Source organism: Rhinatrema bivittatum, chromosome 7, assembly GCF_901001135.1.
Source record: "Rhinatrema bivittatum chromosome 7, aRhiBiv1.1, whole genome shotgun sequence".
Taxonomy (NCBI): Eukaryota; Metazoa; Chordata; class Amphibia; order Gymnophiona; family Rhinatrematidae; genus Rhinatrema; species Rhinatrema bivittatum.
This window is the reverse complement of record NC_042621.1, coordinates 203,286,960-203,304,015: the sequence shown is the minus strand read 5'-3', so window position 1 is coordinate 203,304,015 and position 17,056 is coordinate 203,286,960. Positions and strand designations below refer to the sequence as shown.

At 44.2% G+C, this 17,056-nt stretch overlaps 1 protein-coding gene across 1 annotated transcript in view; it reads left to right on the top strand.

Moving 5' to 3' along the window:
• Positions 1–17,056, top strand: part of BICC1 (BicC family RNA binding protein 1) — a 677,586-nt gene that overhangs the window by 513,624 nt on the left and 146,906 nt on the right. The window contains exon 8 of the mRNA XM_029609769.1: positions 14,247–14,498. Coding sequence (XP_029465629.1) covers positions 14,247–14,498 — 252 coding nt within the window. The remainder of the gene's footprint in view (positions 1–14,246; positions 14,499–17,056) is intronic.

Sequence of the window (17,056 nt, the reverse complement as noted above, 5' to 3'; positions counted from 1 at the left end):
CGCCACGTTTCCTGTGCCCACCAGATGGGCGGGGATTCGGCGCTGGGCTCTTCCCTCTTCACTTGCCGTTACCTGGTTAGTTTCTTTTCCTCTGCTTAGTAATATGATAAAATTCAGCAGTTCACCAATTCTGATCTGAGGTCGTACTGGGAGAGGAAAAGGAGGCGGCGCTGGCTCCCTTTTCGCGTTCTGTACGGGGAGGGCGTCGAGGCCTCGAAAACTGCGTTCTTCATCAATGCATGAGCCGAGTGATCCACCGCTATGAGTCGCAGGTCTATCCATTTCTCGCCTCACCTTGTGCAGTATGGCAGTAGTAATCAACTGAATGACAAAGAGCTGGAACAAGTTCATCTTCCTCGTGGTGCCCTTCCATTAATTCAGCGGGTCTCTACATCTGATCCGAGGTCGTAGTCGGAGAGGAAAAGGAGGTGGCACCGGCTCCCTTTCCGCGTTCTGTCCAGGGCTCGCCTTTCTCTTCGTACCCACTGACCCATGTTGAACTGCCGTTCACATGGAAACCTCCTCCACTTCACAACACTTTCCAAGGCTCGGGCCCCACTCTCTGGGTGAACCCATTCCAGGGAGCCCTTTCCTGCACAAAAGAAAGGGAACTCTCCCCTGGTCTTGCCTATCTCTTAATACCCGCTGACCCATGTTGAACTGCTGTTCACATGGAACCCTTTTCCTCCGCTTCGGCCTTCAAAGTTCTCGTTTGAAAATCTGGGGGATGTAGCAGATAATCAAAGCCCAGCGAGAGCTCACTAGACGCCAACGGAACCACCATACTTTTGGGGCAAACCCATTCCAGGGAGCCCTTTCCTGCACAAAGGAAAGGGAACTCTCCCCGGGGTTCTTGTTTGAATATTTCCTACTACCACCAAGATCTGCACCCACTGCGGCTACACCCAGGCTTAGTTCATCATCTTTCAGGTCCTAGCACGCGTGTTAGACTTCTTGGGCCGTGTTTCAAGATGGGTCGGGTGGACAAGTACGCGACTCAGTTGACAGTCACGCCGGAAGCAGGAGGCCCTGTCTTCTTCCCCCTACCCCGCCAGCCTGTCTTGCCCCTATCAACAGCACAGCAACCTGACTACCTCCGCTCTGCCATCCTGTCTTGCCCCTATCAACAGCACAGCAACCTGACTACCTCTGCTCTGCCAGCCTGTCTTGCCCCTATCAACACCATAGGGATTAGACTACCTCCACTCTGCCAGCCCGTCTTGCCCCTGTCAACTTTCTGCCACTCTGCCTTGCTGCCATACACTAGACGACTCTACTTCTTGTGGTGTTCTTGCCACTATCATGGTTCCTCAGTGTGTTGATGCTAGTCTTTCTGCTGCTTTGTCCCTTTATCGGCGCCTTGTGGTTTTTTCTGACACCCTTTCTGCTTGCTATGTTCCCCCTTCATTGTGCTGTAGGATGTTGATGCCACTTGTCTTGCCACTTTGCCTCTCGTGCTGCCTTTGAGGGTTCATGCAATTGTTATCAGTGCTCTCTTTTGAAGCTGTGGGGTGTTTTTGACACTCTCGCTGCTGCTTTGCATCTCTGTTAAAGTACTCTTGCCACTCCTGGTATCCCTTTGCCTTTTTATGGTGCCTTAGGCTATTCATGCCACTTTGGTCCCACTTTGCCACAGTCTTAAGTACCTTGGAGCTCTTTGCGCGTTCTGATGATTGCTGCCCAGAAGTTTCATCCAAATTGATGAGAGAACCTCAATTCTGCAGCCAAAAATAGGCTGCAAATACTTCCCCCATTGACTTTAATGGCAAATGAAAAACGAATGAAACTAGTAAACAATTTTTTTTTTTTTTTGCTATGAAACTAAAGAAACGAATTGGGGTCCCAATGAAATGAAAAAATGAAATGGAAATTTTTTCTTCTGCACATCCCTACTGGAGCAGCCATTTGACAGGGCTGCAGCTGGCCTTGCACAGCCTGATGTCACAGGGGCAACACTGCCCCCAGTGATATCATCAGAAGGATGATTGCTCAGATGGGGAGGGCCATACCATTGCTGGTAGGAACAGAGGAGAATCTGGGGTCGGCTGAGGAGAATCTGAGGCTATCCAAGGGAGGAGTAGGACCAATAGGAAGATCCTCAAGGGAGGTCCCTGGTGGGAGCTCTGGCTATGTCTGAAGGAAGTGCCAAGCTTGCCCATTTGGCAATTTTGATTTTAGGGATAGGAAAGGGGCTGAACCAGGTAGCATCGGGAACACATCAGGAGTAGGCAGCCCAAGAGTAACCACTTTTGCTTCCTGCTCCCCATGCCTTAGCTGCTCCTGAATCGCACCCACCCTCCCAACTGTTCTGAGGCATCTGTAGATGGGCAGTTTTAATCACTGTCTGGTTACACAAACTTCACAACTGTACTGTTTGTGAATACCCCAGAAATCATTAACTAGTTAAGTTGATGTCATTTGTGTGTTATATAGTTTTGTTATGTCGCAGCAATCCAGGGCAGGAGTACCTGAGCTGATTTTTCGTTCAGGGGCAATGAATTTAATAACAGTCATTATCTCATTTATACTGTTGGGACTGTCTACCATCAGGGTTGGGTGGCCTCAGTATGGCGTCAAGCCAGATGTCCCTGTCTGTTTGGACAGTCGCCTTGCTTGTGCGCAGCAGGCTGACCAATAATGCCCAAGTGAGGAGCCTCTTGGAAGGACAGGACTTTGCTTACCATCGGTGAGCCTATGATCCAGAGGCGATGTAATATATGTAGTTTGTATAGTTTTTGTTCAGGTAAGGTATTTCTTGTGACTCAGGTACTTAGGCATTATTACTGTATTTCCATTATTACCCATTATTATCTGATTCGTTGTGGTGTACTGGGTGCTGTGTTTATAAGTGGGTGTGCTGCCCTCTCCCCCAGTCCTGCAACGGGGTAGTTGGACTGCCCAGGTTAACAATATCTCTATAGCTATATATAACCTTGTTATAGCTCTACCCCAATAGGTGGAAATACAGTTAAAACAGCAGTACTGGCAGAATTGTTGAGAATAATTCAACTGACAGGTAAAGCAATTAAGATCCAGGTTTTCATTCAGATTTTTAATTAAGGAAAAATATATGTTTAGAATGTTTTTGAGAGCTGCTGATACATGTCTATGCCCAGTATTTTAAATCTAAGTGAATTATTTTGTTATCTCTAGCAGGTGTCACACAGAGCATAATACAAATATAGTGCACCCTAGGGATGTGCTCTATTCATGGCAGCAGTACACGTTTACCTCGTGGATTTATGGTGCGCACGTAACTCGTTAAACATATGTGTCCTATAAATGCATGAGATATGCGAATACTGCTGCAATGCATGAAACTAATGGAGCAACAAATGTACATACCTAGTACACACAGCTGAAAAATGGACATGAAAAGGGATTTTGAAAAAGGGTTTTGCACATGGTAAAACCTCAAGGAAATAAAATATTTTGTAATGTGGAGAATACTGCTGCTGCAAGTTTTAATAAAGAATATAATCAATTTTTCTTAACTCATGTGCTGTGTGGCTATTTTTGTTGTGTGCAGAACATTAGCCTAATTGGGAAGGGTACATGAATACAAATTACTAGAAATATATAAATGGGGACTTTTAATAGTCTATATATAAAGTAGAAAAATGTTTACGCAAACTGAAGAAGTCTGCAATATAGATGCAGTTCTTTTCCAAATATCATGTGAGAAACTTGACTTGATCCTTAAAATATGTTAGTAATGATTAGCCTGATGTCTCAGGTTACTGCCAAATACGAGGTCCAGTTTATGAATCTTCTACTTAATCTAGTTCATGGTTCTTCACAGATGCAGTTTTTGCCTAGTTCATAAAAAATGACTTCATTTACATAGAAACATAGAAAATGATGGCAGAAAAGGACCTAACAGTGTATCCAGTCTGCCCAGCAAGCTTATGGTAGCATCTGCCTTGCCATAGGTCACCCCCATACCTAGTTTCCCATACTGTCAAAGTCAGGACCCTTGTTTGTTGCTGTCTTGAGTCCAATTCCCCATTACCTCTTGCTGTTGAAGCAGAGAGCAATACTGGAGTGGCATCAGAAGTATCAGGCTTATTGGTTAAAGGTAGTAACAGCTGTATCAGCAAGTTACGCCCATGCTTATTTGTTTTCCCAGATTGTAAAATTCAGTGTCCTTGTTGGTTGCTGTCTGAATCTAATTCCCTGTTTCCTCTTTTCTACCTGCGGTTAAAGCAGAGAGTAATAATGGAGTTGCATTAACAGTATGAAGGCTTATTGGTTAAGGGTAGTAACCACCACACCAGCAAGTTACCCCCATGCACTCTTTTTTTCTTCATTTCCATCCTCTAACATTTAGGGATCCACAGTGTTTATCCCATGTCCCTTTGAAATCTTTCATTGTTTGTCTTCACCACCACCTCTAGAAGGGCATTCCAGGCATCCACCACCCTCTCTGTGAAGAAATATTTCCTGATGGTTCTGAGTCGTCCTCCCTGGAGTTTCATTATCTGACCCCAGTTTCTACTGATTTATTTCCAATGGAAAAGGTTTGTCAATTGTGCATCATTAAAACCTTTCAGGTGTCTGACAGTCTGTATCGTATTCCCCCCCTGCACCTCCTCTCCTCCAGGGTATACATATTTAAGTCCTTCAGTCTCTCCTCATAAGTCATTTGATAGAGGAACACCCCCCCCCCCCCCCCCCCACCATTTTTGTCTCCCTTCTCTCGACCATCTCCATCTGGTCTCTGTCCTTTTTGAGATACGGTCTCCAGAACTGAACACAGTACTCCAGGTGAGACCTCGCCAATGAACTATATAACGGAATTATCACCGCCTTTTTTTTTTTTTTTTTTTACTGGTTATTCCTCTCTATTTAGCTCAGCATTCTTCTGGCTTTAGCTATCGCCTTGTCACATTGCTTTGCCACCTTCAGATCGCTAGACACTATCATTCCAAGGTCCCTCTCCTGTTCCATGCACCACAGCCTTTCACACTCCATCCCATACAGCTCTTTGGATTACCACACCCCATATGCATGACTCTGCACTTCTTGGCATTGAATTCCAGCTGCTATATCTTCGACCACCCTTCAAACTTCTTTAAATCATGTCTCATTCTCTATTCTTTCCGGTGTGTCCTCTCTGTTGCAGATCTTAGTATCATCCGCAAATAGACAAACTTTACCTTCTATCCCTTCTGCAATGTCGCTCACAAAGATATTGAACAGGACTAGTCCCAAGACCGATCCTTGTGGCTCTCTCTTCAGAGTAAGTTCCGTTTATCATCATATGCTGTCTTCTGGCCACCATCTGCTTTGTAATCCATGCCACCACCTTGGCACTCAATCCCAAGCTTCTCATTTTATTCACAAGCCCCCTTTTTAAGGGGAAAAAAGATTGTATTCTGTTCTAGATTCAGGTTACCACATTAATAAGGACTATACCAAAAGTGTTACTTGTAGGGTGTGACCACCTTATGTTAATTTTGAATGAGATATTCATATAACTGCTTTTCCATTCAGTTTCATTATGTAGCTAGAAGCTTTTAAAGCTTTTACTCTTTCATAGTAACACAGTAGCATAGAGCATGTTGGCAGAAAAAGACCAGATTGGCTCATCCAGTCTGCCTAGTTGGGATTCTTCCCCTTTGAGTAGATGAGTGATAAATTCCATACTCAAGCCATCTCCAGCAACCCCCCCCCCCCCCCCCATTGAATTTTCAATCTGTTTCCTACTACTGCCCACCGCTGCATGGCATGGAGTAAACTAGTGGCTAGAGCAGCAGTCTACAAACCAGGGAATTCAGTGTTCAAATCCCTCTGACACTCCTTATGATCTTGGACAAGTCAATTCACCTTCCAGTGCCTCAGGTACAAGCAAGCATTTTTCCTATAGGCACGAAATGGCAGAAAAGCCTTAGTAAATCAAGCCTTTAGATTGTCAGCCCTCTGGGGATAGGGAAATACCTATAATTCATGAATGTAATCCACTTTGAAATGTCACAAAAAGTAAAATATAAATAAAAAAAAAGATTAGTCTCAAACATGCCTAGGTTATGTTAAAGTATTTGCCACTGCTGCTACTGCTTCCACTGGTAGGCCATTTCAGACCTTGTCATCTTCTATGATTCTTACAAGATAGTGCTAAATCAAATACCCACGTCCCCTTCATAGAAACAGAAATGATGGCAGAAAAGGACCAATGATCCATCCAGCCTGTCCAGCAAGCTTCCTATGGTAGTATCTGCCGCACCATGCAGGTTACCTACATATATTGGTTTTGTACGATGTGCTTTGCTAATGGACTTAGTCGTAGAAGCAGTCTTGCATTTTTTTCATTAATGTCTACGCATCAGTACCCCAGACTAAAAAAACAAACAAAACAAACAAACCACAGTCATGGCTCTTGTTGATTGTCTCAGAATCCAAATTTCTCTTTCCTTTCAGCCCCCACACCCTCCTTCAAAGCAAAGAGTGATGTTGCAGTTGAATCAAAAATATCAAGGCTTATTGGTTAAGGGTAGTAACCTCTGCACCAGCAAGTTACCCCCATGAATGTTCTTTGTTTCCTTTAGGACTTGGCTGTAGAAGCAGTCCTGTGCTTTTTTCCTTATGTCTAAGCAGGGAGCAATGTTGTAGTTGCATTAAAAGCATCAAGTTTTCAAATAATCCACACAGATAACAAAACTTGTAGTAGTCCTGTAAAACATCCAGCCTTCCCATTCTCATTCAAGTTTGGATTTTAATCATGGTCTTTCCATTCAGTTTTACCTGAATGTCTCCTTGGAATCCAGATATAGGTTGTAACTGCCACACCATGCAGGTTACCACAATGTCATTTTGGAAACATAGGTGGTCAGGGTTGTAACATCATATATTGTGATCTTTATAATTCTCCGAAGACAAGCAGGATGGTAGTCCTCACACAAGGGTGACATTATCAGATGGAGTCTGATGTGTAAAACGTATGTCAAAGTTTCTAGAAACTGTGACTAAGTACACTGAGCATGTCCTGTATGTCCTCTACCACGTGTCCATGCAGGGTCCCTCTTCAGTCTTTTTTTCCGGGGAGCTGTGAGCCTCATGGTTAATTGAGCTCTAAAAATTTGGCTTTTTGCCTTCTGGAAAAGTTCTGGGTTTTCTTATGCGATCCTTTTCTTTGATCTGTCACCGGGCCCCCCTCGGTACCTCCCCATAGTGTCCCTAGTCAGGGTTTTCGGTATCCCCTTTGTTTCACCCTGTCATGGACACATCCAGCCTTCGCCAATGCCCCCAGTGCCCAAGGACCATGTTCAATGATCCTTATGAAGTTTGCATCCTCTCCCTGAGGGCATCACTTGATGTCCAGGGTTGCCGCTTGTGCACCCAGCTGACCCCAAAGGGATGTCTGCTTCGACTCTACAAGATGGATCAGTTCTTCAGTTCTGCTGTGAATTTGAAGAAGTACGAGTAATTGGCATCGGCAGCATTAGCATCAAAGGACATCGGAGCTCACTGATTGAGACCTCACCATCGACATTGTTGGGACTGTGGTCCCTGTCAAGGTCGCCAGTGGATGGGGTGCCGGACACCGACAGTAGTCTATTTCCTTCGGGCCAATGCTGGGTTCATCGACCTCGGCACCAGGGAAGGACCAGGCCAAGCATTGAGGAAAGCCTAAAAAGCATCGGCACCGGTCCCTGTCTATGCACGGTGGCAGGCACAGGGATGCTCCAGCTTTTTCAGTGATTTCCCAAAAGCGACTTCTGGCAAGGAGCGCCCACCCTCCATCAATGCCCTGGGTCTATCGGTCTCCACTGGTCCTGGTGCCAGTCACTGATTCCCCCCCCCCCCTCGGGGGGTCCTAGGAAGAACTGGCCATCCCTCCTTCCTCCTAATCAGTGTTGGCATCAACAACGTTTGAGGAGGAGCTGGAGCATCGTGTCCAGCTGGCAGTGGAGCGGGCGCTGCAGGTTCCTGTCACCGATGGTACCGGAACCGGTACCACCCATCCTCATTTTGCTTCTGGAGAAGTTCAACATGCTTAGCAGTGCGTTACCAACCCAGCTGGCATCTGTTCCTGGGCTGGCACAGTGCCCGGCGGGGCTCCAAGACCTCCCCCTACTGATACAGTGGTCATCCCTACCTTGGAGGAAGGTCCGCCAAGGCCTGTAGTAACCTGGCCAGTTCTATTGGTGCCTGCACCTCTGGATGTAGGCCAAGCACCTATGGCCCCATTCCCTGTGGTATACAGTGAGGAAGAGGGTCCCTATGACCCCCTGAGGGATGATCAGAGTCTTCCGACGAAAATTAATATGGTCTCCCATCATACCCTTCTCCTCTGGATAAGCGAAGGAAGTCTCTGTCTGAGGACTTTACCTTTGCAGGTTTTGTGAGGATGTTGGAGGCTATCCCATTCCAGCTTTTGAAGGAGGAGAATGCCAGGCACAAACTGCTTGATATTCTCCAGTTTGTGGAGCCTCCTAAGGAGATCATGTCAGTACCAGTATATGAGATCCTTAAGGAGTTGCTGCTGTGAATTTGGGAACACTCCCTCATAGTGGCTCCCATTAAGGCAGACGGGATTTACTTTGTCCAGAAAGCTGCCAGATTCAATAAGTGTCAGCTCTCTCACCTGTCGGTGGTCAGATCCGCCCTCTAGGGCCAAGTGCTCTTGGATCCATTCTTCAGCACCCCGGGGAAGGACCACAGAGCGATGGACACTCTTAGGAGGAAGGTGTTCCAAGGCACCATGCTTATTGCCCGCATCGCTGCCTACCAGCTCTACATAAGCCAATACTTGGTCATCTGGAAGCAGATGACAGGAGGTGGCTGAGCAGCTGCCTCAACAGTAGCAAGACACCCTCATGTCGCTGGTGCACAAGGGTTTGGAGTGAGGGAAACATGAGATCTGTGCAACCTACGATGTTTGAGACTGCGTCGAGGGTCTCTGCAGCAGGAATCAGTGCCTGCAGAATAGCATGGCTGCAAGCTTCAGATCTCTGACAGAGGTGCAAAGTGACTCACTGATATAGCATGTACTGGAGAGATAGGTTAAGGGATGCTATGGCCCTATTCCGGGACATGATGAAACCCTCCAGCCAACTCTCCTCCAGTACTCCAGACCCATTCTCCTCTAGGAGGCCCTTGAGGCCGGGGCCAAGGAAGTCTAATTTTTTTGCTAAAGGAAGTACTATCCTCTGCCTCCTCGATTCAGTCAACACCCTCATAGCTCCTGTGGCTATCCCAGGCAGCTTTTTAGTCAACTCCAGAGACAGGGTTTTGACTGGGTCTTAGGGAGCATAAGCCAGTTGACCGTATCCGAGACAATGGATCTTCTGGTTGGGGGCAGGCTGCGGTTCTTTGTGGCCCAGTGTAACCTTGGACCAGTGGGTTTTGTCCATCCACCAGGGGTACCATTTTGGGGGCCAGTAGTGCATCAGGAGGTACTACAAGTGGAGTTCTCCATCTTAATGGCAAGAGCGGTTGAACCCACACCACCAGGGCAAAAAGGGCAGGGATTCTACTCCAGGTACTTCCTGATTCCAAAGAGAATGTCCCATCCTAGATTTGAGGGCCTTGAACAAGTTTCTAAGAAAAATGTTCTATACTGGAATGTCAATACTGGAAGTGCTGTTCTAAGAAAACAGCACTTCCAGTATTGGATGATCCCGTTTGGGCTCACGTCCAACTGATGGGTCTTCACAAAATGCCTGGCCATGGTGACAGTGCACCTCTGCATGTTGAGAGTGCATGTTTCCCATATCTGGATGATTGGCTGGTCAAAAGCACAAATCAGTAAGGGGCCTATCTGGTTCAATCGCTTGATCATCCAGGTGTTGGAGTCACTATGGTTCATTCTCAATTACCCAAAGTCCCGTCTGTCCATCACCTTGATTGGACTTCATTGGAACCCTGCTAGACACTGCTCAGGCCAAGGCCTTTCTACCGCGCCAGAGGGCCATCGCTTTGGTGTCCATTGCGGCAGAAGTTCAACAAAGCCAGCAGGTATCAGCCTGGCACATGTTGAAGCTGTTGGGCCACATGGCGGTGTCTGTCCATGTCACTCCCTTGGCATGCTTGCACAAGCGCAGAGCCCAGTGGACCTTGAGGTCACAGTGGCGCCAAGTGATGCAGAGACTCCAGGATTGCTTCCGAGTCCTGGTGGTGGGTACTTTCCAATCTGGAACAAGGTATTTCCTTTCAGAGTCTTCGTACTCAAATTGTGCTTACCATGGATGCATCTACCCTGGGGTGGTGAGCTTATGAATATGGGCTCGGCACCCAGACCACCATGTGGTCTGCTCAGGAACGTTCTTGTCAAATCAACTTCCTGGCGCTATGGGCTTCAGAGATTGGCTGTCTAACAAAGTTGTCCTGATCCAGACCGACAACCAAGTAGCCATGTGGTATGTCAACAAGCAGGGAGGCACGGGATCGCACCTCCTGTGTCAGGAAGTGGTCCAGATCTGGTGGTAGGCCTTGTCTCATGGGATAGTGCTCAGGGCCACGTATCTGGCTGGGTTGGAGGACGTGATGGCAGAAAGTCTGAAGGCTCAATTCAGCCACCATGAGTGGTTCCTGGACCCTGGATATTCTGCCTCTGGGGGAACCCAGATGTAGATCTGTTCTCATCCCCCTGCAACAGGAAGGTGGTTCATTGCTGCTGCCTGTCCAAGTCAGATGGCAAACCAGCCTCAAATGCCCTGGCCCATCATTGGGGCAAGGGCCTTCTGTACGCACATCCTCTGATTCCCTTGGTGACAAAGACTCTCTTGAAACTTTGGGAGGATAGAGGGACTGATCCTCATAGGCCCTCATTGTCTGAGACAGGTCTATTTCTACTCATGCAGGAGCTGTCCATCTGGAAACAGATCAGTCTGGGGACTCTGATTTTGGTACTTTGAACTGTTATACTTTTATGTGTATAGTTATTTATATATATGTATATATATATTTATATATACATATATATAGGTTATAGTAGGTAAATCAATACCCCCCCCAGTGTATTGTTCCCTGGTTTTGTTAAGGGCCATGCCCTAAAGTTAATTGTATTTATCTATTTTATCTGTTCTCTGTAAGGGCTTCGCCTATAAAGTTCATGTTTTACTGTGAACCGATGCGATGTGCAAACGGACATCGGTATATAAGAGACATTAAATAAATAAATAAATAAATAAATAAATCTCATCACACAAGATCAGAGCAGCCCACGGCATCCCAACCTCTAGGCCCTGTCGCTTATGGTCTGGATGTTGAGAGGTTAATCCTGCAGCCGCTTAATCTTTCTGAGAATGTGATTCAGGTCCTGGTGGCTTCTAGAAAGCTTTCCACTAGAAAATCCTATGGACTGAAGAGGAGGAGTTTTTCTGTGTGGTGTGAACAGAAGGCCATAGATCCGTTCTCCTGTCCCACACAAAAACTGCTTGATTACATTCTACACCTTTCAGAGGCTGGCTTAAAAACCAACTCTGTCAGAGTTCATTTTAGTGCAATTGGTGCATACCACCACAGTGTAGATGGTACACCCATCTCTGTACAGCCTATAGTTGTACGATTCATGCGAGATCTGCTTCAATTGAAGCCTTCTCTAAGGCCTCTTGCTGTGTCTTGGGACATCAATGTGGTGTTAGCTCAGCTGATGAAAGCTCCTTTTGAGCCACTGTGCACCTGTGACCTGAGGTACCTGATCTGGAAGGTCATATTTTTGGTGGCAGTCACTTCAGTGCACAGGGTCAGCAAGCTGCAGGCCTTAGTGACTTATCCACCTTACTCTGTTTTATCATGCTTAAGGTGGTAATGGATTTCTCTCTTAACCAGTCAATCATCCTGCCAGTTTTCTTTCCCAGGCCCCATTCACACCAAGGCAAATGAGCACAGCACAGTTTGGACTGGAAGTGAGCCTTAGCCTTCTGTCTGGAGCAGACAGAAGCCAATAGACCATCCACCCAACTTTTTGTTTCTTTTGATAAGAATAGGTTGGGCATTGCAGTTGCAAAACAGACACTCCAATTGGCTAGCAGATTGCATCTCCTTCTGTTATACCCAGGCAGGACTGCATCTTCGGGGATCATGTCAAGACTTATTCTTTCAGAGCCATGGCAATGTTAGTGGCCCACTTGTGAGCAGTTCCCAGGGAGGAGATCTGCAAGGCTGCAACATGGAGTTCTTTCCATACATTCACATCACGTTTGTCTGGATAGGGCTGGCCGATGCGACAGTAGGTTTGGCCAGTTTGTCCTTTAGAAACTGTAGAACCCAATTCTCCCAATCTAGGGCCCATTGTTTGGGTTCAAACTGTCTCCTCTTCTGTTACCAACAACACCAGTGGTGGTGTGCCTGTTGGCACCTGGTTAGGTGTCTGTTGGTCTCCTTTTATTTTGGGAGCAGCCTGTAGCTAAGGATTCACCCATGTGTGGAGACTGAAGAGGGCCCATTTGTGGTATAGGGCATGCTGGGAATTTTCAGCATGCCTAATTAGTTTCTAGAAACTTTGACATACGTTTTCTGCATCAGGCTTCATCTGATGATGTCACCCATATGGAAGGACTAATATCCTGCTGTCCTCAGATAACACCTGTCACAGGTAAGCAACTCTGCTTTATGTGACAATTCACCAAATTTACACCTAGATTCATCAAAATGCTATAATAGTGCATGCATAATGCCTGTGGTAAGAAAAAGTGGCATGTTTAGGGTAATTTTAGAATTACCGCATTGTGCGCTAACATAGCACTTTACATAGGTAGTATCACGTAGTGCGGTAAACTTTGCACGTCGCGACACTTATATTGCACAGCTTGCAAATTGCCCGGGGGAGGGGGGAGAGAGCGCCTATTTATAAGGCCTTCATAGTAGTCAACTATTTATATCTCTTATAGGAGGGCCGGCTAATAGCTTGAGGTGTTGGTGGTGGTTTAGGGGCCAGTTTTAAATGTGGAGTAAGATGTGCAAACAACACAGTACACCGAGGTGAAGATTTGATGTCATTTGGAGTGAGGAAAGTCTCACAAAGATGAGATTTCTACTATGTTATCTTGCCCTAGATTGATGGTACCATCAATCTAGGGCAAGATAACATAGTAGAAATCTAGATTTCTGCTATGATTTCTACTATGGTACAATCAAGCTAGGGTGAGTTAACATACTAGAAATCCAGATCATAAGCGACAGGGCCTAGAGGTTGGGATGCCACAGCCTGCCCTGATCTTGCGTGATGAGATCTGGGAAAGTCCCCAGACTGATCTGTTTCTAGATGGACAGCTCCTGCATGAGTAGAAACCAGACCTGTCTCAGACAGAGGGACTATGAGGATCCTTGCAAAGTTTCAAGAGAGTCTTTCTTACCAAGGGAATCAGAGGATGTGCATAGAGAAGACTCTTGCCCTAATGATGACCAGGGCATCTGAGGCTGGTTTGCCATCTGCTTGGACAGGAAGCAGCATCGAGGCCCCTTCCTGTTGTAGGGGGATGAGAATAGATCTACGTCTGGGCTCTCCCAGAGGCGGAATATCCAGGTCCAAGAACCACTCATGGTGTCTGAAGGCTCAATTCAGCCTTTCCGCCAAAATGTTCTCCGACCCAGCCAGGTACATGGCCCTGAGCACTGTCCCATGAGACAAGGCCCACAACCAGATCTGGACCACTTCCTGACACAGGAGGTATGATCCTGTGCCTCCCTGCTTGTTGACGTACCACATGGCTACTTGGTTGTCGGTCTGGATCAGGACAACTTTGTTGGACAGCCAATCTCTGAAGCCCATAGTGCCCAGAGCTCCAGGAAGTTGATTTGACAAGAACGTTCCTGAGCAGACCAGGTACCATCAAGCTAGGGCAAGATAACATAGAAATCTCATCTTTGTGAGACTTTCCTCATTCCAAATGACATCAAATCTTCACCTCTGTGTACTGTGCTGTTTGTACGTCTCACTCCGCAGCTAAAACTGATCCCTAAACCACCAACACGTCAAATTGAGCCATTAGCTGGCCCTCCTATAGAGATATAAATAGTTGAATATTGTGAAGGTCCCCAGAGTCTTTCTCTTTTTCTCCCTTCCCAAGCCCAGAAAAGGTCAAAATTAAAACCATGCAATAGCATGTGTTATGCTATTGCACGGTACGATATTGCCCCTCATTTTAATTAAACCCACCCCTTCTAAAAATTTGCATTCATGCTGTGCGGTGACTGTGTTAACTTCATAATGCATTTTGGTGAATGACCCTGTGTCAGATATACTAGACATTTCCATTATACTGCAATAACACTTTCATAATTTGTTTATTCCTTCAAAGGAGGGAACTGCCTTGTTGTTGGAACATCTTGGTGGTGGCTTGGCTAGTGCTATCCCTGTGAGTACACAGCTTGATATTGCTGCTCAGCATCACCTCTTCATGATGGGTCGAAATGGTAGTAACATAAAACATATCATGCAAAGAACTGGTGCTCAGATCCACTTCCCTGATCCTACTAATCCACAGAAGAAATCCACTGTCTACCTCCAGGGCACTATTGACTCTGTCTGCCTGGCACGGCAATATCTCATGGTATGTATTCAAAGGAATTGGTATGACCTTTTGGAGTACATTATTCATTATATCACTTTACTTTTTGTTCTTTTGCAATATAGAATGGATTGGACCTTGTTCTGTAAAGTCATTTAATGCCCTGGATTTCCCAAAAATTGGTTAGTATTTAAATCCAAAATCTCACAAAGGATTTTCTAGCTCCAAATCAAGTGTAGATATCCTCACAATACTTCTATCAAGGAAAACCTTGTGCAGTATACTTTTTTGAAGAGAATTGTGTGGTCTTTTTCTCTGTTGTTGGTTGCAGCTATCAAGAAATGAATCACTCTAGAGCAAACTTTATAGTACTGTGATGGTGAAAGAAAATAACAAATAAAACTGAAAAAGAGGCAACAGTAGCACAGTAATATCATGATGAACAAGCATAGTGGTACAAATAAGCAAATATCTCACAAAATAGATTCACTGTGAATATAAACCAGCTGTATCTCACAGGCCTTTATTACTTATTGTTAAAACCAAAAACAATATAAGAAACAAATTATACTTTAAAAAAAATGCCCATGGCCATGTTTTGTCTAATGCCTGCATTAGGGGCTATGCTTAATCTAAAAAATACAATAAAAAGAATAATCAAATAACAGGTGCATGAGACATGATAAAATATGAAATACTCAATCATATTAATAAAACATGAAAAGTAACATAAAAAGTGGCAAATTAACAATTGGAAATCATGTGTATACATGTATTGCCAAAAGGACAGCAGCCAAAAATAAAGTACAATAGCCCAATAGTACCTGAACAAACGATTAAAAAATGAAAATAAAAATTCATGATAAAAATTAAATTAACCCTCCCAAAAAAATATAATAAAAAACAAAATCTACCTATGCCATTGCTTAAAAACATCTGTTATTTCAATTAAAATGGGAACACTGTATTTCTAACATGGTGGATATCAATACCTAAAGAAGAAATGAAGGGGGGAGGAGTGTGATCTCCTCAGTGCTTAATAAAGCTCTCCCAGCATCTCTCAAACTTAAACCAAGACCTCTAGTCACAACTATGATTTAATTGTTCTTTCAAAACCATAAAACGGTGAATGCATTATAAATCAATCCATTTTTGCTCAAATATAAGTTTAAACTAATCTTGTAGAAACTTCTTAGTCCACTGACATGTTGCAATCTTTAAGAAGATAGTCACTCCTGACGCACACATAATATCGTTGAAACATGGCCAGTGTTGGATGTTCTCAAAACCTCGATTCCTCAAGAATGACATACTGTATATACAATTTCAAACCAGACCAACAAAAATTCTTTCCATAGATAAGTGTTTGCAATATGTAAAAAAGTATCTAAAAATTAAGACAATATTAGTTTTACATTGACTGACTGATTAGAATTTTCAATGCAAGCATTAATCACACTTATTGTGTACAACTTACTTCGTAATAACTTGGTCTAGACAAAGGCTTCAGGATCTAATACTTACAAAAATTACATTTCATTTCATTTATTAAAATTTATTGATCGCCTAACACAGAATAGGCCTAGGTGATGAACAAAAAATACATACATAATAAAAACAATAATAAACACACACTTCAGACAAAAATTTTTTGTTTCACAGAAACTAGGGGAAATATACTACCAAATAATGGTATCTATGTCCCTAGATCAAGTTATTTACTATTCGTCAGTTGACATTAACAAAAGCTCATAGCAATTACTCTACTCACATTATTCTAATTTTTCTAAATAACCATATTCTCACATTCTTTTCACTGAAAACTGAATTACACATACTTCAGGCTGTTACATATTATAAGCACGGCGGAGTAAAAACTCTTAAAGAGGTCTCCCTCGTACTAAACAACTTACCATGTCGAACTGAAGGGATCTCTAAAAGATTCAATTGAGAAGATCTCAAACATCTTACAGGTTTATAAATCTGTAATAATGCATTAAGCCAATATGAAGAATCTGAAGCAAGAAACTTATAGACTATCATGCCAATTTTAAACACAATACGCTCGGTAACTGGCAGCCAATTAAGCCTACATAAAGTAGGAGAAATCCGCTCGAAAACGCTTAGAATGAGAAACTAACCTAGCGGCTGAATTCAATAAAAGCTGAATTGAATAAATCAAACCTTTAGGTAAACCAATATAAAGACAATTACAATAGTCAATATGCGGAAATATGATCGTCCGTACCACTGTCAAGAAATCACTGTCATAAAGCAAGTGTCGTAAACTTGCTAACAACCGGAGTTTAAAGAAACCAATTTTAATGAGACCTAATCTGAGGTTTGAATGAAAAGGTAGAATCAAGCAACACACCAAGGCTCCTTATAGGTTTAACCAGAGAGAATTAAATTTTAACTATAGACACTGTATCGTAAGATGGTATCGAATGTGGTCGATGAATAAGAAGAATAGCGGTCTTACTTGTATTCAACAAGAGCTACACTTAGATTCCTTTATCTTTTAATAGAGATCTTGAAACTAGGCAAGGTATATTCATAGTGAGGGCACATAGAATAGGACCCTAATCCAGCAATATGAT